Source organism: Rhinolophus sinicus, chromosome 14 (genome assembly GCF_057876585.1).
Source record: "Rhinolophus sinicus isolate RSI-liver-muscle chromosome 14, RSI-T2T, whole genome shotgun sequence".
Classification (NCBI taxonomy): Eukaryota; Metazoa; Chordata; class Mammalia; order Chiroptera; family Rhinolophidae; genus Rhinolophus; species Rhinolophus sinicus.
The window spans coordinates 39374444-39401534 of record NC_142514.1 but is presented as its reverse complement, the minus strand read 5'-3'; the positions used below and the strand labels follow the sequence as shown (position 1 = coordinate 39401534).

The following is a 27091-nucleotide window of genomic DNA, read 5'->3' as shown; positions in this document are numbered from 1 at the left end:
GAAATATAATTTTACATAATTCAATTTTTAGTGATGGCTGTATTTATAAACTGGTTCACAACATTCTTAAAATTTTAACAATTGGCTCTCATGAGATGGTAGAAGCCAACTCTAGCACACCATTGACTGTGCAGCTTTACAGACCCATATATGTTCCAGTTGGGATCTAGCTATCTTAAATTGGGCCTTTACTTAGACAACAGGGAGAAAGCAAAGTTGGATCTGGTTAACTGACCTCTAACTCCTTCCCCCAGCTCTGCAGAATAGCTGAAAGCCTCAGTGTGGCAATACTTCAAGCTAGCTGACCAAAGACCCATTCCTGACCACCTCATATGACAAGGGTTTCTTCCTCTACTGCAAAGGCTGGAAAAGTTAAACACTCATGTTCTCAATTTCCCGTGAGGGTGAGTAGCCAATAAGACATGAGAACCGCAGAGGGTAGATAGTTGTCTGGAAAAGCTTTCTGCTTTCCCGATAAAAGAATTAGATGGGTCTCTTACCCTTCCTTCCTGTCTTAGATCTGCATATGACATTTAGAGCTAAAGCAGCCATGTTGGAGGCAATATGCGTAAGGAAAAGGCCAAGAGAATTGAAAGCTATTAGCTGTGGGTTTAACGAGCTCCCAAACTAAAACCAAACCAGCAGATTCCATTAGACTTAATGTTATGTGAGGAAAAAGGCTCTTATTTCCTTAAGCTCTTATGTTTAATTCTCTGTTATTTACAGCCAAAACCATTCCTAGCCCATACACATAGGAATTTCATCTGTTCTGGCTTCCATTACCCTAAGAGCTGGAAAGGGAGTAAGAGAAAAGGCAACTGGTGCGCCAAGCATGGTGCTGGGTGGTTTCCACACATTCTCTTTAAGTTTCATAACAACACTATGAGAGATGACATTTATAAAAATTTAACATCGCTAAACACACTTTATGTTTTAAAGGAAGATCTGACAGAGCTGCAGTTATGTGGACTTTGAAAAATTAATTTCAGTGTAAATTTACAAAGGTTTAAACACTTATCCTTCTTCAGTAAATTAAAAGTACATCACATAGACATTTCCTTTGGATAAATTAGACACAAAGTGCCTACTAACTATACTTACTAGCTATAGCATGGCATCCATACCTACCTCCTGCCAAGGGAATAAGGACATTTGGTTTGATTAACAAACTTCAAGGAACACTCCCTTTTATCAAAGTTGGCCTAGCTTTCAAAGAGATTAAGAAAAGGTGTATCTCCCTTGGGACTGGGTGGTGACATTCACCAAGGATGGGGAGAAGTGGTGCTTTCTGTGGTATGGGCTGCTCCACTGTTAGGCAGGCCAGAGGCTTAAGTTTCCCAGGGATGTAGAACTCTCCCCATGAGTCCAGAGGGAAATGGAGGAAAGAACTGTACTTCCAGGGCTCAATTAGCCAGTCAACTGGGAGTTAGAAGTCCCTGGGCCTTCGTTACATATGGAAGCTGGAGACTTCCCTGGTATGAGTCAGGATGTCTGATGAGCTGCAGAAAGTGCCAAAGGAGAAAAAGGAAAAAAACAGAGTGTCAGAAGCCACATTAGAAATTATGTAAACAGCAAAGGGTATATCCTATCTCGAGTAGTAGAATTCCTGCTGTTCAGTTATTCTTCAGTCATTCAGAGGAGGGAGGTGTTATTGAGCATCTACAATGAGCTAGTTCTTGGGAATGTACCAGTGAATTATTAAGCAGTTAGTGAATTATTAAGCAGACATAGGTCCTGATCTCATGGAGTTTATAGTCTGGTTCAGAAAACAGACAGTTAAAACAAGTTATAATAAAGAGAAATGAGTTTTACAATGCATGAATGTTATCATTTATATTCATCCTCTTCCCTGTTTATGGTGTTACTATGTGATGACATGTAATGAAGAAAGAGCCCTGGACAAGACCATCCAGTGAGTCCTGGTTAGGGCACTTAACAGATATTCTTCAGTTATATGTCCTCAGGTAAATCTCTTCTTCCACGTTTCTTTTTACCTTGTCAAACTAGATGGTTATGATTCTATTATTTATACTAAAAATAGTAGAGATAACTTCTAAGAATAGCTCCTATCCTGTTCGTCAATGCCTTATTTTAACAAGTACCATTTATTTGTTTATTAGTGTGTCCCAAAGTTTGTTCCAAGGTCACACTATTTCCTGAGCCTTTTCTCTCTCCACGTGGCTCTGACTTGGGCTTCCTTGCCAAAACTGAAAGATCCACATCTGAGATTGATCAGTTTCTTGCTGGCAATACCAACATTCCACAGCAAAGCTAGATCTTTTGAACTGGTTCTTCTAGAGAAGTACCTTTTTGAAGCAGAATTCTTAATTCAAATTCTTAAGTAACTTGGAGAAACATGAACATCTTTAAAAGGCAAGCAAAAAAAAAAAAAAAAAAGCATGCAAAATTTAGTGTGTGTGTATGTGTATGTGTATATTTGGGAGATAAAGAGTTCACAGGGTTCATCAGATCTTCATAGGTGCTGATAACCCAAAAGAATTAGGAGCCTGGCTCTCAAGATTATGGTAAAGTCACGATATGATCTCTCTGTCCTCTGAATGCCACGGCACTTGTACCTTTTACCACCTACTACAGGGTTGTGCATCTTTTCTACCAGACTATTCTTCCCTTAAGAGTGGAGATTGTATCTTATTAAAACAGCAAACTATAGAGGAAGAAATATATATATACTTCGGGGTCAGACAAACCCGGGTTCAAACCCCTATCCTGCCATTTTTCTGGCTATGTGGCCTGACACAGGTTATTTAACTTTCAGATTGACTTGTTTTATCTTAGCCTCTTTCTGCTCTTCTTCTGAGAACATATCATCTTTGTCCATAGGAGAGGGCATGAGACTCAGTCTGAACCAATCACAGTGCCCGATTTCCTTCCCATAGAGATGAGCAGCAGCAGGGCACATGACCTCTGCTGACCAGTGGACTCCCTCTCCAGTATCTTGCTATGTAGTGTTGGAAGAAAGGAAAAATCCTTTCCTTGCTGGCTGCAGAGTGGTTGGGACATGAACCTAAGCTGTGCGCAGCCACGTCTCCATTCTTGTGAGGACATCTGTCGTTGAAGGGAATGACTAGACTTGGCAAGCAGAGGAAACCAGAGGTAGGAGAAAGAGAGACTTGCAGGTTTCAATGTTCCAAGCTTCTCAGTTACATGAACTGATAAACACCCCGTTTCACTCAAGCAAGTGTGAATTCAATCTGTCACATGCAACCAGTCTTGAGCTCATCTGTAAGTAAGGATAGTAATACCTACAGCTAAGGTTTTGTGAAGATAAAGTAATATGTGGTGAAGAACCTAGCAGTAAGCCTTCTCCCTGCTGTGACTGCCCCACTTCAACAGGTACCTTTTAATAGTATTTGCTCTTCAGCGTGTTCCAAGGAACACTAATGACACAGGCTGTTTCTGAATTTTGTTCAAGTTGAAAAAATGATGAAATAATTTGAGAAATGCTTGGTTAAACAAAATTCGTTCCCAAGGCACTTTCCAGCCTCCAGTCTTCTACTTTGCCTCATGAATTCCCCACTGGGCGAAGTAATATGACCACAGAAGCCTATGACAAGGAGAATATCTGGGCACATTTTGGGAACTGCGCTGTCTGTGGCTACTTCAGTAATCGTACTGTGGCAAACACTGCTCAGTGAGAGTTTGGCTGTCATCATCTGGTTCCTTTTCTTCCTGAGCAAAAGTCCAGCAGCACCCCCGTTCTGACAATTACTATCTGTAGGACTTGGAAAAGTGACTTTAATCCCAAGTCTCGGCTTCTTCATCTTCAATTGACAATATTGGACTCCATGACCTTTCAGAGCCTTCCAACTGTACAATTCTGTGCTTGCGGGATTATAAAAGGCTTTGGGAAGATTCCATGTAGAAGGGCCTATAAAATACAGAAAAGTACCAGGTTGTTGAGTGGGGAAAAGTGAGGGGACATGATGTACTGCAAGGAAGGTTCACAGCAGTCACCAGCACTACCTCCACATTTGGGAGATTTTATTCCAACATTTTAGTATAAGCAATCTTTGTATTATCTCAACTTCTTAAATGAGGTTTCTAATGCCACTAGATTCTATGAGTTCATACATTTTAGGTTTAGGTGGAACAAATCTAAAGCCTCATAAAACAAAAGGAGTCTTGCAACAGAATGTCTATCCCATGGAACCTCAAATGCCGAGAAAACCTAACAGAAAAAGATGGAGAGCAAAGATGGTACAATTCAAACTCTGACTCCTGAACAACTTCGGGTGTTTTATTTTCTTATTCAGTGCAAATGTAACCAAGACTGCTGGGAATGAAACCTCCTTCTCTTCTGCTATCCTCAACTAACCAACAGGAATCCTTCTTAGGGAAGCTTAGGAAGTGTAAATAAAATGACAGCGGAGAAGATCCTTTGAAAACTGCAAAGTACTCTGCAAATATGATATTTTTATTATTATTCATTACATTTTAAAGTGTAATTTTGGCTTTACCACAGACATGACTTCAGGCAAGTAATTCATCATCTCCTGCCTTCATATAAAACAAATGCAGTAGTGGATGGGAAAGATTAACTAGAAAATGATGGTTGGACACCTTTAAAAATTGAGGGTCACAGCAGTTCTTACTAATTAATAGTCACCGTACAATTGTGAAGCTATAAATAGCTCTGCATCGGAGCAGAATCCAGAGTTTTCTGCTCCTTTTTCACTTGTTGCCATTTTGATTGAGTCTACTAGCTCCACTAGCCTATAATTAGCACAACACCCTGGAAAATTAATGCAGCCTGGTGAGTCAACATCGGGGAAATTAAACAGACTTCTAAATAATGTTGAAGTTAAGCTGCAGCCTGAGAGCTACGTCCTCCTGCTTTCAGAAGTAACTAAAAGCCTCAAATCCTGCATTTGCAGCTAAAAATAGGGGAGTCTATATTTCTCTTTTCAACAGCTGAGTTTCAACACTAATATCAAGATAAACAGAGTCCTCATCAGAATTTTCGATCAATCGGAGCATTGCAACCTGTTACATTATGATTTATAAAATGTGGCCTTGGAGAAACTAAGCCTGCTAATATAATTAAGACAAATTGCCCAGATCTCTAGTATCTCCTGACAGAGATACCAGAGTCAGCCTGAGCAGGAGGGTTCTGAGGGACTGAGCTGTCAGAGGAAGCCTTTTATAAGATAACGCGAGATTGCTGAAATTTTCAAGACCATGGGAAAAGGTATCCAACATGCAGGAAGGGGAATCACATGTTACAGGCAAGAGGCCACAAGCAGATTAAAAGCAGTATGGAAAGCTCGAGTATGGAACCAGCTACCCAGGAGCAGGGAGATGAAAATGAGGAACAGTGGGGTTAAAATGGGAATATGTGCTTAGGGGCACGTCTCCCAGAAAGAGATGCTTTGCTTTTTTCAACTGGAATGTCGTGTCATGCGTAGGTGAGTATCCTGAGTTAAAGACCAGTTAAAGGCCAGGTCATCAGAGAAATAAACGAGTCCTTTCATCTATTTCTTTTTGTAAAATCTTTTCACTTTCCAAATTAAATAGCCCCAGTGTGTCCTTTCCTTGTAAATGCTTATCAGCTTTAACTGTTTTATTTCCAATTGTATTTATGTGATATAATTAGGTTAGTCTGCAGACAAACTCTCCTAGTTAAATGTCAACTCACCTAAAGCCAAAGTCATCATTTTCCCTTCCTGTCATACATTGACTTCAGATCATCCAGCATTAAAGAAAAGGAGTCTTCTCTTTTCCTTGATCATCAAATCCAATATCTTCAATCATGCCATTCCCTGACTCAAAACATTTAATGGCTGCCCACTGCCTAACAAATTAAGGAAAACTCCTCAGTTTGGCAGTCAAAACCTTGGCCTCCCCTCCCATGTCTCCTGTCCACTTGACAATCTAATAGCATGTGTTTTCTTTATGCTCGGGCCTGATGGAGTCATAGCTCATGTACTACAAGTGGAGCTCATGTACTACAAGCCTTCCAAAGTGGAGGCAGTGGAACAAATTTGCATGCCCAAGGGATAGCTTTACGCGTTAGTCATGGGGGCTCAGGAAAACCCATTGCTGCTGCTGGAAAAATACCCAAAAGCTAATAATGTCATCAGTTCAGTTGCATCATCTTCTTAAGAGAAGAATGATACCACATTAACTTTTAAATGACACCCTATTTGGCAATATACTGTCTTTATTAAGGGAGGGAGGAACCTTGGACTTAAAAATTATCATTTCCTCTTCCTTCTTCTAGCTTTCTCCATTTTTTCATACTGATTTTTTTGCAGTAAATAATCAGAATCTAGATTCTTCTAAAAGTAATTGCTTTCCTTCTCCAATATTATCACTGTTATTTTAAACAATACTAAGAAACTGACTCCAGTAACATATATAAAGTATTATATACCATGACCAAATGGGATTTATTTCAGAATGCTAGTTGGTTTAACATCTGAAAATCAATTGAAGCCATACACCATATCAATGGAATAAAAACCAAAAACCACATAATCATTTCAATATACAAAGAAAAAGCATTTGACACACTTTCATGAAAAACCACTCAACAACCTAGGAATAGAAAAAAACTATCTCAACATAATAAAAGCCATATATGAAAAACCCACAGTAAGCATCATGCTTAATGTTGAAAGACTGGATGCTTTCCTCATAAGCTCAAGAACAAGACAAAGATGGCTGATATTGCCATCAACACTGATGGCTGATATTGATATCAACACTGTACTGGAGGGTCTAACCAGGGCAATTAGGCAAGGAGAATAAACAAAAGAGATCAGACTGGGGTGGGGGGGTGGAGTAAAACTATTTCTATTCACAGATAGCATGACCTCACACACAGAAAATCCTAAGAAATCCACTAAAACAACTATTAGATTTAATAATCAAGTTCAGCAAGGTTGTAGACCACAAAATCAATATATAAATTTAAATACTATTGAAATAAAATTCATTTGCAAGCAAACAATCCAAATATGAAATTAAGAAAACAACTCCATTTCCAGTAGCATCAAAAAGAGTAAAATATTTATGAATACATTTAGCAAAATAAATATAAGACTTGTACTCTGAAAAGTACAAAACACTGCTGAAAGAAATTAAAGAAGATCTAAATAAATGAAAAGAGGAGAAGAACCAAGATGGCAGAGTAGATAAACACTGTGTTTGCCTCATCCTATGAACACATTAAAATTACAACTGAATTATAGAACAATCAGCATGGAGAACCATCTGAAGTCTAGCTGAACAGAAGTTTTATAACCAGGGATGTAAGGAAGAAGGTACATCAAGACTGGCAAGAGGGGAGGAGTTGCTAAAATGGGCTGGGTGCACACCTACGTGTGGTGGTTGAAAATCAGGAGCAATATCTCAGCCACATAGGTTCCCCACGAAGGAGTGAGGGACCTCAGCTCCCACACCAGGCTCCCCAACCTGGAGTACTGGTGTGGGGAAGAGGAGAACCCACACTTCTGGCTGTGAAAAACGGGGGATTCCAACCATCCATGTGGTACAGAGGCTTCAAAATACCCAAACATCCTATTAAAGGGCCCGTGTAGGCACTCACCCTGGGGTCTGGCGGAGGGACAGTGACTTTGGGGACATCGGAGACAAATGGGGAGAGACTTAGTTGTGCAACTTCAGAGCAAGGACTGAAGGGACAGTCCCCATTTTCCCTGTGTAGGGCCATCTTCTCGTGCAGCCAGCAGGCAGGCACCATCTTTCCTGTGTTGAGCCTACCCCCACAGGCCAAATCTGAATTTGATTGGCCTAGTGAGCTCCACTGCTCACCCTGCTGACTCACTGGGACCCTGCCTCACCCAACTTGCTTACCGCAGGAGGCTTTATCAGTAGCTGAACCATACGGAAGCCAGCAGGTGGCAGCAGGCCTCAGAGTGTCCTGGCTTTTTACAGAGCTACCTCAGACCCAGTACTGGTGGCAGCTGTCCCTGATTCACAGCATGTCCTCTCCCACATGCCTCCAAGTACAGCACAGGTAGCAACTAACCATGGATAGCTTTGTAGCTCCTATCAGGTACTCCCCAGCCAGTCACAGGCAGTGACTGACCTGGGCCTGCACCAGAACCCCTCCCAAGAGGCCCCAGAACCAACATACTTGGAGGTTGGCTTCAGAGCACCACCCAATTAGCCCCACAAGCGGCACACCCAAAGGGCAATCTCAACAGGCACCAGAGCCCACTGGGGGAAATCCTGCTCCCTGCACAGCAGCCCATAAGCTGTGGATGTGGCAAAACCCCACAGCCAGTCAGCCTGATGGTCAATACCACCAACTGACATGCTAACAGCAGTCAAGGCTCAACTATAATAGGAGGGCACACACAACCCACACAAGGGACACTCTTGGAGCACCCGGCTCTGGTGATCAGGGCCCCACAGGACTTCTACTACATAAGGCCATCAGGCAAGACTGGGAGACAGAGCAGCCCTACCTAATACATAGAAACAAACAAAGAGAGGCAGCAACAATGAGGAAACAAATATGCTCCAAATGAAAGAACAGGAGAAAATTCCAGAAAAAGAACTAAGCAAAATGAAGGCAAGCAACCTACCAGAGACAGAGTTCAAAACAGTGGTTACACAAATGCTCAAGGAACTTAGTGAGAACTTCAACAAAGAGATAGCAAGCATAAAAAAGGACATAGAAACACATAAGAAAGAACCAGTCAGAAGTGAAGAATACAATAACTGAAATGAAGAATGCACTAAATGAATCACCAGCAGATTAGATGAAGCAGAGAATCGCATCAGCCATTTGGGAGACAAGGTAGCAGAACACACCCAATCAGAACAGCAGAAATAAAAAAGAATCCAAAAAAATTAGGAGAGTTTAAGAGACCTCTGGGACAACATCAAGCATAACAACATTTGTGTCATATGGGGTACCAGAATGAGAAGAGAGAAACCAAGGTGATTGAGAACCTATTTGATGAAATAATGACTGAGAAGTTTCCTAACCTGGTGAAGGAAATAAACATACAAACCCAGAAATTTCAGGGAGTTCCAAACAAGATGAACCCAAACAGGCCCACACCAAGACACATTATAATTAAAATGGCAAAGATTAAAGACAAAGAGAGAATCCTAAAAGCAGCAAGAGAAAAGTAGTTAGTTACCTACAAGGGAGTTCCCATAAGACTGTCAGCTGATTTCTCAATAGAAACTCTGAAGGCCATTGGCAGAAGGGATTGGCACAAAATATTTAAAGCTATGAAAAATAAGGACCTACAACCAAGAGTCCTCTACCCAGCAAGGGTATCATTTAAAATCAAAGGACAGATAAAGAGCTTTCCAGACAAGAAAAAACTAAGGGAGTTCATCACCACCAAACCAGTAATACAAGGAATGTTAGAGGGACTTCTTTAAGATGGGGAAAAAACATAAAAAAATGAATAATAAAATGGCAATAACAACATATCTATCAACAATTGCTTTCAATGTAAGTGGATTAAATGCTCCAATCAAAAACATAGGGTTGCTAAATGGATAAAAACAAAGCCCTTACATATGCTGCCAACAAGAGACTCACTTCAGATTGAAAGATACACACAGACTGAAAATAAAGGGATGGAAAAGCTTATTTCATGAAAATGGGAGGAAAAAAAGCTGGGGTAGCAATACTTACAGACAAAACAGACTTTAAAACAAAGGCTATAACAAGAGACAAAGAAGGACCCAGTAATCCCACTTCCTGGTATTTATCCGAAGAAATCCAAAACGCTATTTCTAGGGGACGTGTGCATCCATACGTTCACTGCAGCATTGTTTACAGTGGCCAAGATGTGGAGGCAGCCTGGGTGTTCATCAATAGAAGAATGGATAAAGAGGAGGTGGTACATATATACAGTGGTGATCACTTCTTTAGGTATATAAATGTTGAATGACTATTGTGTATACCTGAAACTAATATAATATTGTATGCTTACTATATTTTTATAAAAATCTTAAAAATAAATAAATGGAAAGAGATCTCATGTTTATGGATCAAAAGATATTTCATGTTTATGGATCAAAATATTAAGATACTGTTAAGATGGTAATACTCCCCAAACTTGTCTCCAGATTCAATGCAATCTCTATGATGTCCTCGTATAAACTGACAAGGTGATTCTGAAATTCAAATATAATTACAAGGGACCCGAAATGGCCAAAACAATCTTGAAAAAAGGGACAAAGTTGGAGGATTCACACTTTTACAACTTATTACAAAAGAACAGCAATCAAGACAGTGTGGTATAGGCATAAAGATAGACATATAGGTCATTGGAATAGAATTGAATCTCTAAAAGTAAACCCATGTTTCTATGTTTAATTGATGTTTGACAACAGTGCAAGGCCATACAATGGGGCAAAGAATACTCTTTTCAAAAATACTATTGGGACAACTAGATAGCCAAATGCAAAAGAATAAAATTGGACCTTTACCTCACTCCACATACAAGAATTAACTCAAAATGGATCAAAGACCTAAACGTAAGAACTAGACCTATAAAACTGTTAGAAGAAAACATAGGTTAAAAAACTCCATGATATTGGATTTGGCAATGATTTCTTCAATATGACACCAAGAGCACAAGCAACAAAAGAAAGAAAAAGATTGGATTTCATCAAAACTAAAAACTTTTGTGTTTCAAAGGACACTACCGAAAAATGAAAATACCACCCACAGAATGGGAGAAAATGTTTGCAAATCATACATCTGTAAAGGAATTGGACCTAGATTATAAAAACACTCACACAACTTAATAAAAAGACACACAATCCAATTGAAAAAGCAGCAAAGGACTTGCATAGACATTTTTCCAAAGAAGATAAACAAATGACTAATAAGCACATGAATTGATGCTCACCATCATTGGCAGGGAAATGCAAATCAAAAACCATGAGAAACCACTTCACACCCATTAGGATGGCTATAATCAAAACATCAGCTTATAATAAGTATTAGAGAACATGTGGTGAAATCAGAATCCTCATACACTGCTGGTGGGAATGTAAAATGGTTAGGCCACTTCGGAAACATTTGGCATTTCCTCAAAAGGTTAAACATAGAGTTGACATTTTACCCAGTAATTCCACTCTTAGGTATATACCCAAGAGAAATTAAAACATATGTCCACACAAAAACATTTTCATTTGTGGTTATAGTAGCATTCTTCACAATACCCAAATGGTAGAAACAACTCAACTGTCTATCATTAATGGATAAACAAAAGTGGTATATCCACATAATGAAATGTTATTCAGCCATAAATTGAAATAAAGTACTGATCCATGCTACACAACATGTATGAAGCTTGAAAACAGTATATTAAGTAAAAGAAGCCAGACAAAAAAGATCACATATTATAAAATTCCACTTACATGAAATTTGTAGAATCGGCAAATCTACAGAGACAGAAAGTGGATTAGTGGTAGCACTGGAGGTAATGAAGAGAAAGAAGAGGGATAGCTCAAAGTTAAGGGCATTCTTTTTTTTTTATTATTGTGACAGCTCATTTATTAATTTTTAATTACTTCATCATCAGTATTATAATAGGAATAATAAAGGAATAATGAATTGGATTAGGCAATATATATTTCAGTTGAATAAGCAAAACAGAGTGCAAATTTATGTGAAGTATATACATTTCCCTCTGGGGCTAGACAGGGTGTTCCTGTTTTTTTTTTCTGCTTTTTTTTTTTTATTAGTTTCAGGTGCACAAGACAAAGCAAAACTTAGACGTTTATCATTTATATCCCTCACACTGTGTGAACTCCCCTCCCCCCATCCATTATCCCTCTGTACATTCAAGGGCATTCTTTCTCAAGTGATAAAAATGTTCTAAAATTGTAATAATTGCACGTATCTATGAATATACTAAAAAAAAATCACTGTACACTTTAAATGAGTGGACTGTACTCATATATATAGTATATGAATTACAGCTCAATAAACCTGTACCAAAAAAAAGAAATCAATGCCCAAGTAGAGTATTTAAAGTATGGCCATTGATGTCAATTTTCTGGTGGCTATTTTTGTTTTAACATATATGGGTATGAATTTGCATCTATCAAAATTTGGTACATTAAATATCATTTTACTTAACTTTTTGAAACAAATTAAAGCTCACCTCACCGCCCCCCCCCATTTGCCAAAGTATTGTGATATTAAATTACAGTCATAATTAGGGCTCCATCCCCTGCAGTTGGGGGTGGGGGATTTATACAAGCTGCAGGGGTGTTCTGCAGTCTAAAGCATCAGGAAGGACTTCTAGTCCTTGGTCTATACTTTTTTTTTTATTGGGGAATATTGGGGGACAGTGTTTCTCCAGGGCCATCAGCTCCAAGTCATTGTCCTTCAATCTAGTTGTGGAGGGCACAGCTCAGCTCCAAGTCCAGTTGCCATTTTCAATCTTTAGTTGCAGGGGGCACAGCCCACCATCCCATGTGAGAATTGAACTGGCAACCTTGTTGTTGAGAGCTTGTGCTCTAACCAACTGAGCCATCCAGCTGCCCCCTGGTCTATACTATTTAACACTGAAAAGATCACAGTCTAATCCTGCATAGGCTAAGGTCCTTTGAGTGAAATTGGTTCTGCTGCTTCCCTGTCCTGCTAGATAGGGGAGTTTTGTGGAAGCTGGAAATCCTGGGGCTCAGACAGTCATTTCTTTTTAAGCTCTTTCTACTTCCTGAGGCACTGTGAAGCAGCAGGGCAAGGCTCTTCCTCCTCATGGTATCTCCAAAATATGAACCTCTTTCTAGTCTTACAAAATCTCCTTCTCTGTCAGGGCCTGCTACTTTTACCCCCTACCTTGAAGTGCTTTTCTCCATCTTCTTCCCTTCTGTGGGATGTCTGCTTCCAGCAATGACAGGTCTGCTTGTTTAAGACCATCCCTCTTACTGAGAACAATCAGACAAGCTGGGCAGAAATGAAGAAATATCTGTTTGAAGGCACTGGAAATTTTTAAGTGAGAACTTGAAAGTTTCAATTTCTCTTCAGGTAAGAAATCGAAGGGCCAAATTCTAAAGAGAATGTTAAGTACAGAGAGATGAGCCCATCATTCATCATTGCTTTTCCCTTTGATATATTTGCTAATTCTTAATCAGCAACCAAGAGGGCAAGAAGCTGAGGAGAGCTTTGGACAGTCTAATGGGGCTGAGGTAACAAAAACTGGTGATCAAGGGTCACTAAAGAGTAGGTGCCCAAGCTTTCATTTGGCATGGTGATCTGTTGCATAGGTGGCTCCCCAATGAACCGTACCTTACAATATTTATGCCTTTTGGTGGTCCTCTTCACATTGGTTTTGGACTTGGCCATGTAATTTGTTTTCATCAATAGTACATCAATAAAAATGACACAAAGAGAGATTTGATAAGCATGTGCTCACTGGGGTTTGTACTTTTGGAATTCTCCCTCTTAGAACCCAACCTCCATGCTTAAGGAAGTCCAGGTTATCGCAGTGGAGATCATATGCAGAAGCCCTGGAGGATGGGATGTTATGTGGAGAGAGAGGCCATGTGGAAGACCACCAAAATGCCGCCAGCCAAGATCTCAGGTGAATGCACCTTTATGAGTGATCCCAGCCAACACCAAATGGAGCAGAACTGTCTAGTCAACCTAGAGCACCATGAGTAATAGTACATCACTGTTGTTTTAAGCCACAAGTACTGGGTTGGTTTGAAATACAGCAAAAACAAACAAACAAACAAACTTGGAACCCTAAAGAATGCTCGGATTAAGGGTGAACCAAAAATAGGCTAACTCTCACAAAGACTGAGGGCTGGCTTCAAAAGAAATTTAAGAACTCAACAGGTAGACTTAACAGCAGATGAAATGTAGCTGAAGAGAAAATTTGTGAACTAGAAGAGAGGACAGAAAAAAATCCAAACTGAAGCACAGAGACAAAAGAATAAGAAATACAGAAACAAGCATAGGAGTCAGATGTGACTCAGTGAAAAGAACCTCACATTCATGTAACTGAAGTCCCCAAAAGAGAGGGGAGAATGAAATAGAACTAATATACATAGAAATAATGGCTAAGAATTTTCCAAGCTAATGAAAGATTTCAAGCCACATATTTAAGAATCTCTACAAATTCCACTGAAGGTAAATACAAAGAAAACCATCCCTGGACACATAATAGTAAAACGGCCAGAAAGCAAGAAAAAAAGACAAAGATTATAGATTGGATAAGAAAACAAAACACAGGTGTGTGTTTTTTTTTGGGGGGGAGACATATTATTAATATTTTTCTATTTATCTGATTCACTTCAAAATAATACTTTTAACAAAGCTTTTTTTCCCCCCGCCCCTCCAACCTACCTCCCCTTTGGCAACCATCAGCTTGTTCTCTGTATCTATGGGTCTGTCATGCAGGGACTCTGGTCCCCCTCCCCGCACATGGACTCAGGATATGGTGAGGCCACAAAGGAACACCCACGGAGCCATCGATGGGGGGTTCATACCACTATAGTCTCGCTGGCGGCTGGGTTGGTGACACAGGAAGCAGGGGCCACACGATGCACAATCCGCAGTCTGCTTCTCTGCCAACCAACCAAGCAACCTGCCGTTATAGCCACAGCAGTTACATTAGTGGCTAATGGCTCACTGGTTACAGTGGATGGCCATCTGACCACAGCTGATGGCCATCTACTACCCGAGCCAGCCCCTTTCCACGTGAGGTCAAGAGCCTGGAAACTGCTCTCTGGGACTCTGTCCCCACAGGGTCTGTTTTTCTTTTGTTTGTTTATTCATTAGTGTTTTAGATTCCACATATGAGACATAGTATATGTCTTTCTCTGACTTATTTTACTTAGAAAATACTCAAGTCTTCATTTTAAAGTGGTTATGTCGGTAAGCTGATTCGTCTTATTTCCTAACTGGATTCTCCACCTTTACTTTTCCTCCCTTCTAGATCATTCTCCACACTGCAGTTAGGTTGATCTAAAATTTAAATAACACCACCTCGCTCCTCTATATAAATGTTTCAGGGGCCTCACACTCACTCAGAATAAAGTTCAAACTGCTTATCACAATGTAAGTGGTCCTCTGAGATCTGGTGTCTACCTTTCTAGACTCGTTTCTCTCTACTACCTCTCTAGAACTCTACACTCCCGACATACTACACTGGCTTTTAATTTCTCTAAATTACTTTCCGCATGCTGGTCCTATTCTTTGGAACTCTCTCCCCTCATTTCATATTCCTTTTCCCTGGCTTTCCTACTTTCTGTAAGATTATAGTTTAAATATCATTTACTCTTGGAAACTTCCAAAATTCCTAGACGGGGTAATTTACTCCACAGAGGGCAAAAAAATTGCCTCTTACATCCTGAAACTTCCCTGTCAAAGGACCTATTACACTTTATGATCACTGCTTATTCGTCTATCTCCCTGTAGAGATGGTCAGTAGAAACCATGCATGCTTTGTTCACAGTTCTCTCCCTATTCCTCAGCTTGACTCAAAATACACATTTAGTAAATATTTTTAAATTACTTATTAGTATTAGAAAACCCTCATATCTTATCAAGACAGTCCATCACATCTCTCTTCTAAACCTAACTTTTTCTTCTAGAAGATTCTAGAGGATAAATGTGAATTGAATGTTAATTTTTTTGTCCTTTTAACATTTTCAAGATTTTACTGCAATAAAAATGCAAAGCAAAAAATACAAATGTTAAGTGAAAGTATGAATATTCATACCATAGGCTCCTCCCCTGCTATCCCAATTCAACAGTTCATAGCGCTCACTTGCTTTCTTACATGCAAAAAAGTGTGATTATACTATTTGCATCCTTAAATGACACTCTGGCTTTTTAGTCACTCCAAGATCCGGTTCATAAATGGCCTTCCTTGTTTTGTGTTGCCTTGGTGGCTCCTTTCCAGTTTTATCACAGAGTTTGTTTTTCTCTGCTTCCTCTTCTCAGCTCAGTACAGCTTCCTCTGTCATGTTCTATAAACCTACCACTGTTGATGAAGTCTTTTTATGTGCCATCTGAATTGGTCAGCTTTGTCTCATTACCTCGAGTTTTATTTCGAATTTTAGTGGCAAACAATTTTTTCACCTGTTACTTCCTCACCTCTTGTAATTCATTTATTAATTTGGTCACTGACTTAACTCTTGAAACACTGGACAAAATTGAATACCATCACTTTGCCATAATCAAATTTTGTCTGCTTTGTTGCATCACCAGTGCCAAAAACAGTACCTGACACCCAATCAATACTCGGTACATATTTTGTGGAATAAATTAAATACCTTGGCATGTACTCGACAGGCTGCTTGAGATGATTTACTTTTGTTCTTTATATACCACAGTAACTATTAAAAACGTCATTTGGTACCTAAAAGTTGATAATACTTAGTAAAATTTTATTTCAGTATATACATTGTGACCAAATCTAATTACGGGTATTCTTCCTTAGTAGGTTCATTCTTTTGTTGTTGTATAAGAAGGATGTTTTTATTCACAAACTAAAGAGACTTTACTTCCTTTGGATATTTAGACCTAGTCTCTTGTTTATAATCTACCCTTTAATTAGCACAACAAATACAGCTAAGTCATTTAAATGTAAGCAACAGTGATAAATTCATCCTGTAAATCGAATTGCTGGTGCTTATAAATATAGGTAGCAAGTACCAAGCAAGAAGGGCTTACGGTCCAGGAAAAAAAAGCTGCTTTAACAGATAGAGTGCCAAGAAAATTTCTCAGTACTGCCAATAATTTAAGATTTGGGATAATGGAAATTTTAGTGACTGCTGGTTGGCAACACGCGGGGTTTCATGGAATAAGAAAGGTTAGTTGGTGGACTTCAGGGTTCTGGAAGAAACAGGGTGAGGGCATTCAGAGACGACCTAAGTTAGCAGGTGCGCAGTGAGATAGGAAAAGGCATCAGGACCTTGGAAGAAGGTGGGGAAAGAACCTAGAATAAGCAATGAATTAAAGAAAATTGAAGGGGGGGGGGGTTAATAGCAAGCGCCAAGGCTAAGATGGTGGATTGAGGACTCTAACGCTAAAGGTGTCGACAGAAAGCAAATAAAGCAGGCCTTTGAGGGGAAGAGGCATTCTCACAGATAGAAACGAAAAGGGATGGAGTCCCCTCCCGCAAAGGGCAGAAACAAAGAGGGCATCCTGAGCCCAGGAGAAGGCCGGCAGTAGAGTGTGGTGGGTGGGTCAGCAGCAGGTGGGCAGCAGAGCCCAAGGTGTTCCAATGAGGCTGTGGCTGTGGAAGGAAGGAGTTGCAGTCTGGGTTTTTTTTGGTGGAGGTTTTCATTAAAGATCACTGGAATTTAGAGTTCATGTTGTAAAAATGGATTTCAGATTTTTAGGGTATTTTCAGCCTGAGAGTTTGGTACAGTTCAGTCAGGTTTTGTTGAGGCAGGTGATCAGTCGGTGTTGGATGCAAAATTCAGTTAAGGGTTGGGAATTTCAACCGGTTTAGGGTGATTTCAGTGAGAGATGAAGGGACTTTGGTCAAGTGCATGGAGGGAAATTTCAGCTCGGGTGGGTCGAGATGCCTGGTTTGAGCATAAATTTATGTGGCCGCTGGGGTGTATTTCAGGCAGCGTGGCGGGTGAATTTCCGTGGGAATTGAGTGACTTTCCTTCAGTACCGCATTTCAGACGGGGTTGGAGGTGGGTTACAGTCGCGACCAGTGAATTCCATTCTGGGCGGCGTGCGTTTCGTACGGTTCTGGGGCGAGCGAGTCCGGGACGGGGTGTCCAACGGGGGCTCCGAGGAGGCTCCGGGTTCGAGGCGGAAGGAACTGCCATCAGTGCTGCGCAGGATCCACGGCGAAGGGACTTCGGGGACGTTCCGCGTTGCGAGCTACACTTCACTCCCGCCCCTCCCGCTCCCGGGGGAACCTGTTGCTGGAGAAATGGGCGGGCGGCGGCGACGACGACGGAGGACCCTCCCTCGCCTCCGCCGGGGCCTCACGGCGGCCCTTTCACCCTAGAGACGTCCTTCGGCACAGCCCCCTTCCTTCGCTCCTTTGATTAAAAAAAAGGGGGAAAAAATCACCCCCACCCCACGCCGGTGAAAGGCGAGCTTGGTGGCGGCTCGTGCCGCTTCCGGGAGCGGAGGCGCGGCTCCGCGGGCAGGAGGCGGAGGAGGAGGCGGAGGCGGCGGCGGCGGAGGAGGCCAACATGGCGGCGCGCAGGGCTGGGCCGGGCCACCGCCGCGCCTAAACGCCGTACCACCCTTGCTCGGCCCGCGGCGCCCACGCCTGCACCCAACCTGGCCGGGCGGCTGCGGGGGGCGCAGGCCAGGAGCGCAGGGGCCCGTCGGAGCGCGGGACAGCGCGGAGGCAGCGCCGCGCCACCCGCCAGGCCCGGGACCCGCAGCTTCGCCGCCCGCCGGCCGGCGCAACCCGAAGGCCGGAGCCATGGAATCGGAGGAGGAGCAGCACATGACCACGCTGCTATGCATGGGCTTCTCGGACCCTGCCACTATCCGCAAGGCCCTGCGCCTGGCCAAGAACGACATCAACGAGGCTGTGGCGCTGCTCACCAACGAGCGGCCGGGCCTAGACTACGGCGGCTACGAGCCCATGGACAGCGGCAGCGGCGGCCCCAGCCCCGGGCCTAGCGGGGGCCCGCGGGGTGACGGCGGGGGCGACGGCGGCAGCGGCCCCTCCCGCGGCGGGAGCACCGGAGGTGGGGGCGGTTTCGACCCCCCGCCCGCCTACCACGAGGTGGTGGACGCCGAGGTGAGGAGGGGCAACCTGACCTCCGCGGGAGAGGCCACTAGGCTGGAGGGGACACACCCCATTGGGCTTGGAGTGCAGAGGGACTGTGGGGCAAGGGGGTGGCACGGAAAGAGAATGGAGCACCGGGCACGTTAGGGACGGAGGTCACTGCACTGGAGTCAAGTGGGAAGAGGAACCCATAGGGGACGGTCTGGATAGGAATTAGGGGTGCAGGGCAGGGGTGCGCGGCAGGGTGGAGAGGGGTCTCTTAGGCTTCGGGCTGAGCATGCCCGGGTCGGGGATGGGCACAAGGGTCCAAAGCCAACATCGCAGTGTGGGAAGACAAACGTTAGCTTGAAGAGTGTGATGGGGAGGAAGCGTGTAGTGGGTTTCAGAAATGGGGTACTAGTAGACTAGGCCGAGATTTCGTGGCACCGGTTTCCGTGAATGAGTAGGGGAAGCACCAGGTTCAGAGTCAGAGAAAAAGTGGGCTGGACCAGTCAGAATAGTGGCTTTTGCTAGGGTCAGAAGAGGACTCCTGAGGTTAGGAATGGAGTTTGGGTTTTAGCCAAGGACCAGAAAGAGAGGAGATTGGGCAGGATCTAAAATGAAGAGGGACTGGGCAGAGGCCAGAAATGCCAGGAATTGATAAAAGGTGGGAGAGGGGGCTCAGCAGCAGTAAGTTTGGGTTGGGGGAATAGGTCAGGTATTATTAAAGCCATGGGGATAGGACTGAGAGAGGTTAGAGGTAAGAGGCCAGGGCAGGAATTGGAGCTGAAGAGGGACTAGGCAGTGATGGGGACTGGAATGGGAGGGTGAAGCTGGGACCAAGTCTGGATAAGGGGAGCATTGATAATAAAGTTAAAGATGAGGGGAAACTATCCCTGGAAGTAATTGTATGCCGAGGGATAGGGTGGGAGATAAATGGGTGTGAAGGAGCTCTGTTAAGGAGAAAGGGCCATCTAGCGGAATGGCTTTGATGACAGATCTCAAGTCTGGGTGGAGAAAATTAGGACTGTTTAGTTTGGTGTGTGAGCAAAGAACGGGGGGAAAAAATAGACTTTAACTGCAATTTAACAAATGATGAACCAAAAGCAACATGGCAGCTCACAGCAGGAATTTTGGTCAGATTCACTGGATCATGTATTTCAAAGAGTCCAGTAGAACAGGTTGGCCTGATTACAAAACAACACAGATCTTCGATTAGTGGTATGTTCTTAAATAGAGATAGGAATTTGGGCAATTCTTAATCAAGCTAAGCCTTCTGAAACGATCGTTCCTAAATAATGTTATATTCTTTTAATTATATGCTTTTGCAGCAGTTGCTTGGACTGAAGTAGCTTGGGAAAGAAGGTGGCATTTCACAAAACCAGGTTTCTTCACAAGATTTCTTGGTTTTCCAGACTTATATACACTTGATTGATTGCCCTCTCTGTTACCCAGTAACTCAGCTGAATCATTGACTAATGTATGGAAGTAAAGATTGTTATTTCTAGTTTGGGAATTTTTAAAAATTCCATATAATTAAATAACTGTATTTAACTCTAAGAAATCAGCTTCTTTTTGCAAGCCCCCATCAGTCCTTTCCTTGTTCCTTCCAGTTTTGACCCAGTTTTGAAATCAAGAAGAAAGGCATTGCATTTTCTGAAGGCATTTGTATAACTCTGCAAAGCTCAGTGTATCCTCATTTTGTGAGAAATTTTCTTTTTTTTGTCACACCTTTTAATTTCTTTAGATTGAAAAATCAAATTATATTGCTTAGTGATACTTTACCATAAACTGTACTGCTTGTACATTTAAGTACAAGGAGGTAGGACTGGCTTCTTTTCACATGATGACAGGCTGAGGAGTTTGCTTTCAGGTAAAATCTATATCTTTTTGAGGAGTTGTGTCAAATTTTCATTTTCTCTTGACCTGTCAATTTGGCCTGGGGAGGCTGCACCATTTAATTTTGAGAGTTCACAAGGGGCTGGTGACTGACATTGCTTTACCCAGAAACATATTCGCAGGAATACAGGCAGTCACTTCCTGGTACACAAGAACCTGGTGAGATGTTTAACCCAATTTTTGCCTCTCTAGTTTTATAAATCTTCCATGCCACCTGTGCAGCTTGTTGGTCATCCTTGCTGTGGACAGTAGGAAACAGGGTTTTGATCTTGGGGAATAGGGAAAGATGCTAATTGTTGCTGAGCTCCTCCTACAGCATGTCAGGCACTGTGTTAGGTACTTTATACAGTTTATTTAGTCCTCAGTGAAATAGTTACCGTGTTTCCCCAAAAATAAGACCTGGCCGGACAATCAGTTCTAATGCGTCGTTTGAAGCAAAAATTAATATAAGACCCTGTTTTATTTTACTATAAGACCCTGTCTTATTTTGCTATAAGACTGGGTCTAATATATAATATAATTAATATAAATAATATATAATGCCGGGTCTTACATTGATTTTTGCTCCAAAAAAAGCGTTAGAGCTGATTGTCTGGCTAGTCTTATTTTAGGGGAAACACGGTAATAACATCACCCTTTTAGATATACAATTAATTAGTGGCAGAGTCTGAATTTAAACCCAAGCCTCTCGGACAGTGTGTTTTTCACTCTGCTCAGCTAATGGTTTTAGTATTACATTCATTTAGGATAAGAAGGAAAGAGACAAATTCTGAGGCTACTGTACAAGTCTAGGAATGATGTAGCAAGCGCTGAATCAAGGCATTAGGAATAGAATAATGGGTAGAATGAAAGGAGAATCATAGGTTTTTAAGGCAGAAGACTTCAGAAATTAGTAATTAGTGCAGCTATCTTGTTTTACAAATGCAGAATTGCAGGCCTCAAAGGGGAAGTGGTTTATCCCCACAGAGCCAGTTAATGGAAGACATCACACTAGAATTCAGGCCTTCTCACTGCAAGTCCAGTGCACTTTCTCCCTATCAGCTGTTTTCCTTTCAAAGGAAAAAGGGACAGGACTCAGTAATGAGCTAAAGGGGATAAAGAAAAGGGAAATGTAACAAACTGGGTGAAGTTTGTCAGGTCTTGTGTGACTTACCCCTTTTATTTCTAAAAAATATGAGTACCTTATTTTAAATTATGTAAAGCTTTATGTGATGCATAGACAATTTCAGTTTCAGTGTCCTTTTAAAAATGGGAATATACAAATTAAAATCTAATTGTTAAAAAAGAAAAAAATGATTATATGTATTTTATATGTGTAGTTTGGGGACAGGAATGATCCTCCCATTCAGTAAACATTTAATGCCTTCCATATACTGGTACTGGAGTTAGAGTGGTGAACAGAACATGGAGGTTACATTCTAGTGGATCTTAGTACAAGGCCTCTCATTTTACAAGAAGTGATTTCCCAAGGTCATGTAACTAGTTAGATAAATCAGTTTAGTAATTTGGGCCCATGCTATAATTAGGATTTGGTTTAAAAATTAAAATTTGGAAAATAAAAGCAGTTAACTTCTGTTTCAACAGAAGAAAAGAGGATGCAGATTAAAAAGACCAGATATCTAGCAGAACACACAAAACTGCACAGAAAGTCACCTTTTTAATATCCTCCAATAAAGTAAAGATATTGCTTTGCAGAAAGTTGTGTTCGGTTGTTACTAGTATTGTTGGGTGTAGATATATAATTCTTAGTCCCTGGGTCTGGAAGGAACTTTGAGAAGCTATTCAGTTTTGATTTTGAATAGCATTTCTTCAGAACCTTTCCACGGCAGATAAGAGTCTATTCTAATATTAAAGAGAGTGAGATCTCACAGCTGCTCTAAATAACTTATCCAGATGTTTAACACTCCCACCATCAGAATTCTTTACTCTTTCTTATATGGCTTATGTAAACCCCTCTGGCTAAGGGCATGCCCAATGATTCTGCCCTCCACAGGTAAGGAGAGTTGATCTTTAAGAATTGTGATCCTGTCCATGGGTGCAGTAGAAATTAGAACCAGGTACTGTTAGGGCAGCTTATAAAATTTAACAATCGTGAAATGTTTACCTTTTTTATGATTACGTCTCCTTGTTTGTCTTTAAAATATACAAAAATGGATTTTTTCTTTTTCTTTTTTTGTTTGCAAGGAGATTTCAGTTCACAGCTAGAAATAACTTTCTGTGATAATTAATGTTCTTAGAAGTGACATTGGATACTGTGATCTAACAAGTATTGCCAGCTCCTTGTTTTGTTCCTGTTTTAATGTGGACATTCCTTCTTGAGTTATTTTGTCAGAAGTATTTTGCAAGATTTCATCTTTTTTTGTTTTTTAAAGAGCCCCAAAGTTAGTCCTGCTATAATAGATCTAAATCACATAAAAATAAAAATCACATTAATTTGTAGTTCCTTAACTCATTTCTGTTTCTTTTTTTTTCCCCTTTGGTAATAAGTGGTAGTTATAAATGAATTAAAATTATAATACTATCAATATTTATAGTAAGTTTTATAATAAAATTCATCTTTTTCTCCCTAAAACACACAATCCTAGTACATTTGTGGAATAAATATCAAGTAAATTTTAGTTAATTATTAGTGACTTGAATATATGACCCATAGTTTGTGATTTACTATGATTTTGTAAATTTTTTTAAAAAGTCCGTTTAAAGGTTTTACAGTAAAAAATAAGATAATGCCAAAAGTCGGTTGAAAGTAGATGAAATAAAAAAAAGGAGTGTGAAAGATTAATTAGTATAGCCTAATTTTTTAAAGGAAATTTTCTTTATAATTCAGTATATATGTGTCTCCTTTGGGAATTAGGTCTATGAGCTCATCTAACAGTTAGATTCTTACCTTGTAATTACCTGGCCTATGTTACTAGAATGAATGTAATTTGGCATGATGGAATACCTTTCGTGTGTCAGTGAGTGTGTAGTTCTAGTGAAATCATAGTAGGTAGTGACAACTTTATACAGCATAATAATGCTATTAGCTTAGATTTTGAAAGCAATTACAGTATTAGAAAAGTAAATGTTGTAATGTTTTAACAATTTGAGGAAAGGGTTTCAACTTTAATAACAACTTAAATAGCAGACATTAGGGTACTACATATTTTTGTGCTTACTGCTTAAATATCATGTAACATTTTACTTGAATCTGAGTGTGAAGATGAAAAAAATTCACTTTTAGTAAAAACTATTATATTTAGAAAAAGTTACTTAAATAATACTTTTTATATCTGGAACTCATTTTTCCGGGATATTTTTTATTGGAACACCAGAGAGAAATAGGAGGTAAAATATAGAAGATTAAACCATTTCAAAACACCCCCATGTATTTAATGTACTAAAGTTGGTTACTTTTCACTCATTTGTTTAACTTGTTTTTTAAAAAAAACATAGTTAAAATAAGTTAATATTAGGTTTCCTTTCAAATTAGAAGTAGCAAATTAGAAGAGTCTTGTAGTGGTTCAAACATGAGGTTAGAGTCTGTTAGAGGCCAGCACATTTGACAGTAGTGAGAAGTGACAGGAAGAGCTCAATGCAGTGGTAGAGGAGGGGACAGGAACCTTTAAAAGCAGATTCAACCAAAGCAGCCTAGCCAATTAGTATAGGGTGACATGAAACAGTTTTCTGTGCTTCACGACCCTGAGAGGATAACTATTTTTAATGATGCCACACTCAAGAAAAAGTTCCAGTATGCTGTTTAAGAAAGTTCAGGAATGTGTGACACATTTTAGCAAGGTTTTAATTTTAAAAATAGAAGAAGGAAGTTGGGCATATAAAAAAGTAAGCTTCAGGTTTGGAAAATTCATGTATGAGGGACATTTCATTCTGGGGTTACTAGAATGCAGAGGCACTGCGAAGAAAGTTGTACTTCATTTTCAAAAGTGTACATTTCTTTTTTCACATTCTTGTAGGGAGTTTTAGTTTCTTTTTTAGGTTTGTATTTCTCATTATCATGGGAATTTTTATTCAGTATTGAAACATTTTTCAATCACAATTGATTTATAAAATTTTCTTATTAAGCTCATATCAGTAGTAGGTGACATTATTGTTTATTGTTGATAATCTCTGTGGTAAATTTTTGGATAGGATTTTATAACCATTTTGTTTTTTATTGTATATTTGAGTTCACTTCTCTATCTAACAGTGAGAAACCTGGGTTTCACCATTGGTGGCTTACATTTCTCTCCCCGACCGCGTGTGTGTGTGTGTGTGTGTGTGTGTGTGTGGTTTGAGGTGTGAGGGAAGTGGAATCTACTTGTTCTAAAGATTAATCTTAAATTAGTTAATGGAATGAGTAACTGTAGATTTGGTTTATTTTTATATGTTCTGAAGAAAAGAGCTAACACAGTTGAGTCAAAATTTTATTCTGATAATCTTTCCTGATTGAAATTGCAAAGGTCTGTGGAATTTTTTCCTAGGGCTGACTTGAAGATTTGGTTTTTTTTCTTAGAGATAAAGAACATTTCAGGTGCCCACCAAAGTCTTCTCCCTTCTAAAGATAATCTTCACTGTTCCGGCACACAGGTTGCTTTCCTATAGAACTTAGCTATTTGTATTGTGAAATTTGATTGACACTATTTGATATTGCTTTTACTTAAGTTTAAGGTGTTGAAGTTACAAATATTTTATTTAGAGTAGTTAGATACCGTATTTCCCCGAAAGTAAGACCTAACTGGAAAATAAACCCTAGCATGATTTTTCAGGATGCTCATACCGTGTTTCCCTGAAAATAAAACCGAGCTGGACAATCAGCTCTAATGCGTCTTTTGGAGCGAAAATTAATATAAGACCCGGTCTTATATTACATTATACTATATTATATTACATTATATTATATTATACCCGGTCTTATAGTAAAATAAGACCGGGTCTTATATTAATTTTTGCTCCAAAAGACGCATTAGAGCTGATTGTCCGTCTAGGTCTTATTTTCGGGGAAACGTGGTAATATAATCCCTACCCCAAAAATAAGCCCCAGTAAAGATCATCAGCCAGATGGATGCATTTAGTACATCCGTTACAACACACAACAGACGTATTGAATTATAAAATAATATTAATATATAATTAAATATAAATAAATAATATTATTGACATTAATACTTAAATGATAATATAAATTAAGTATTTGTAAATACCCAAGCGGGTGCCTTTGGACGAGAAGTAAACACCTTTGTAAACAGATGAACTCGAGACTTATTGCCGAATGATCAATCAGAGTATAGACACAACGCACGAATAACATGCGCACTTGATAATGAATGGACGTGGTTGTGTCTAATATGAATCTTCATAATTCAATACGTCGTGTGTTGTAACGGACGTACTTAATTCATTCGTGTGAAATAAATGTTTTCTGAATTTTAGTGCTTGCAATTTTTCGTTGCTTTTGTGTGGACCATCATTATTCTTAACTGTCATCATTTTTGTTGCCACTCCTGTCTCGTAAGTCTTCAGTTAACACTTGATTTAATGGTAGATTTAAAGGGAATAATATTTTGACCCCCAGACAAGATGAGTGCAAAAAGAAAGAGCTATTCCATCGAATACAAGAAAGGAATTGTAGAGGACTCCCGGCGCAAGAATCTTACAGCTTTCTGCAAAGAGAAGTTGGATCCCTCAATGGTCCAAAAATGGCAAGCAGAGTATGATAACCTCAGTCAACACGTGGACGAGGGAAATGCTAAGAAGCACAAGTGCCAGTCAAGTCGGCAACCATTATTTCCTGAGCTGGAAGACATCATCTGTGAATGGATTGCTGACAGGAGAGCAAAGGCTTTGGCTGCGCAGGGCTGATATTCAAGCATTTGCCCTTGCAATGGCACCACAGTTAGAAATAGCCCCAGAAGAATTCAACGCATCACAACACTGGCTGGAAGGCTTCCTTCAGCGATATGAATTGTCTCTAAGATCAACAACACTGTTCAAGCTGGAAGATACTGAAGTTATTAAACATGCACTTGCTTTCGAGTCCTTTGTCGATGGCATCGACTTTTCTAAATACCAACTCTCCAACATGACTGCTATGGATGAAACTGTGGTGTTTATGGGCCAAGGATCTCAAACGACAGTTGATCAGAGGGGTGCCTTGTCAAGCTAGAGTCCCTCCACTGGTTACGAAACTGCACGTGTTACCTGTATTTTGGCAATTCGTCTGGGTGGAAAGAAAGCCCCACCTCTAATCACTAAGGGCAAGAAAGATAAGGTTGAACGTGTTTCAGGCATTTATGTTCTTGAAACCGAAAAAGCCTAGTGCACACAAGCAGTTATAAGGAAGTGGGTCAATTTAATAATGCTGCCACTTGTTTTGCGAGGTGGCCAAAGAGTTCTGCTAGTCTGGGATTCAGCCAGCACCATGCTAAAGATGTGAAGAACTTCCTTGCAGAGAGAAGAATAGATCAAATAATGATTCCCACAGGAATGACTGATTATCTCCAGACTCTTGATAGTGCAGTAAACAAGCCATTCAA

At 40.4% G+C, this 27091-nt stretch overlaps 1 protein-coding gene across 2 annotated transcripts in view; it reads left to right on the top strand.

Annotated features, from left to right (window-relative positions):
* Nucleotides 1-18062: 18062 nt before the first annotated feature.
* Nucleotides 18063-27091, top strand: part of USP24 (ubiquitin specific peptidase 24) — a 129266-nt gene continuing 120237 nt past the window's right edge. The window contains exon 1 of one of the 2 annotated variants that reach the window (XM_019742818.3): nucleotides 18063-18713. In XM_019742818.3, the coding sequence (XP_019598377.2) occupies nucleotides 18390-18713 (324 nt within the window). In that variant the 5' untranslated portion in view covers nucleotides 18063-18389. The remainder of the gene's footprint in view (nucleotides 18714-27091) is intronic. The other variant, XM_019742816.3, reaches the window with a different exon arrangement.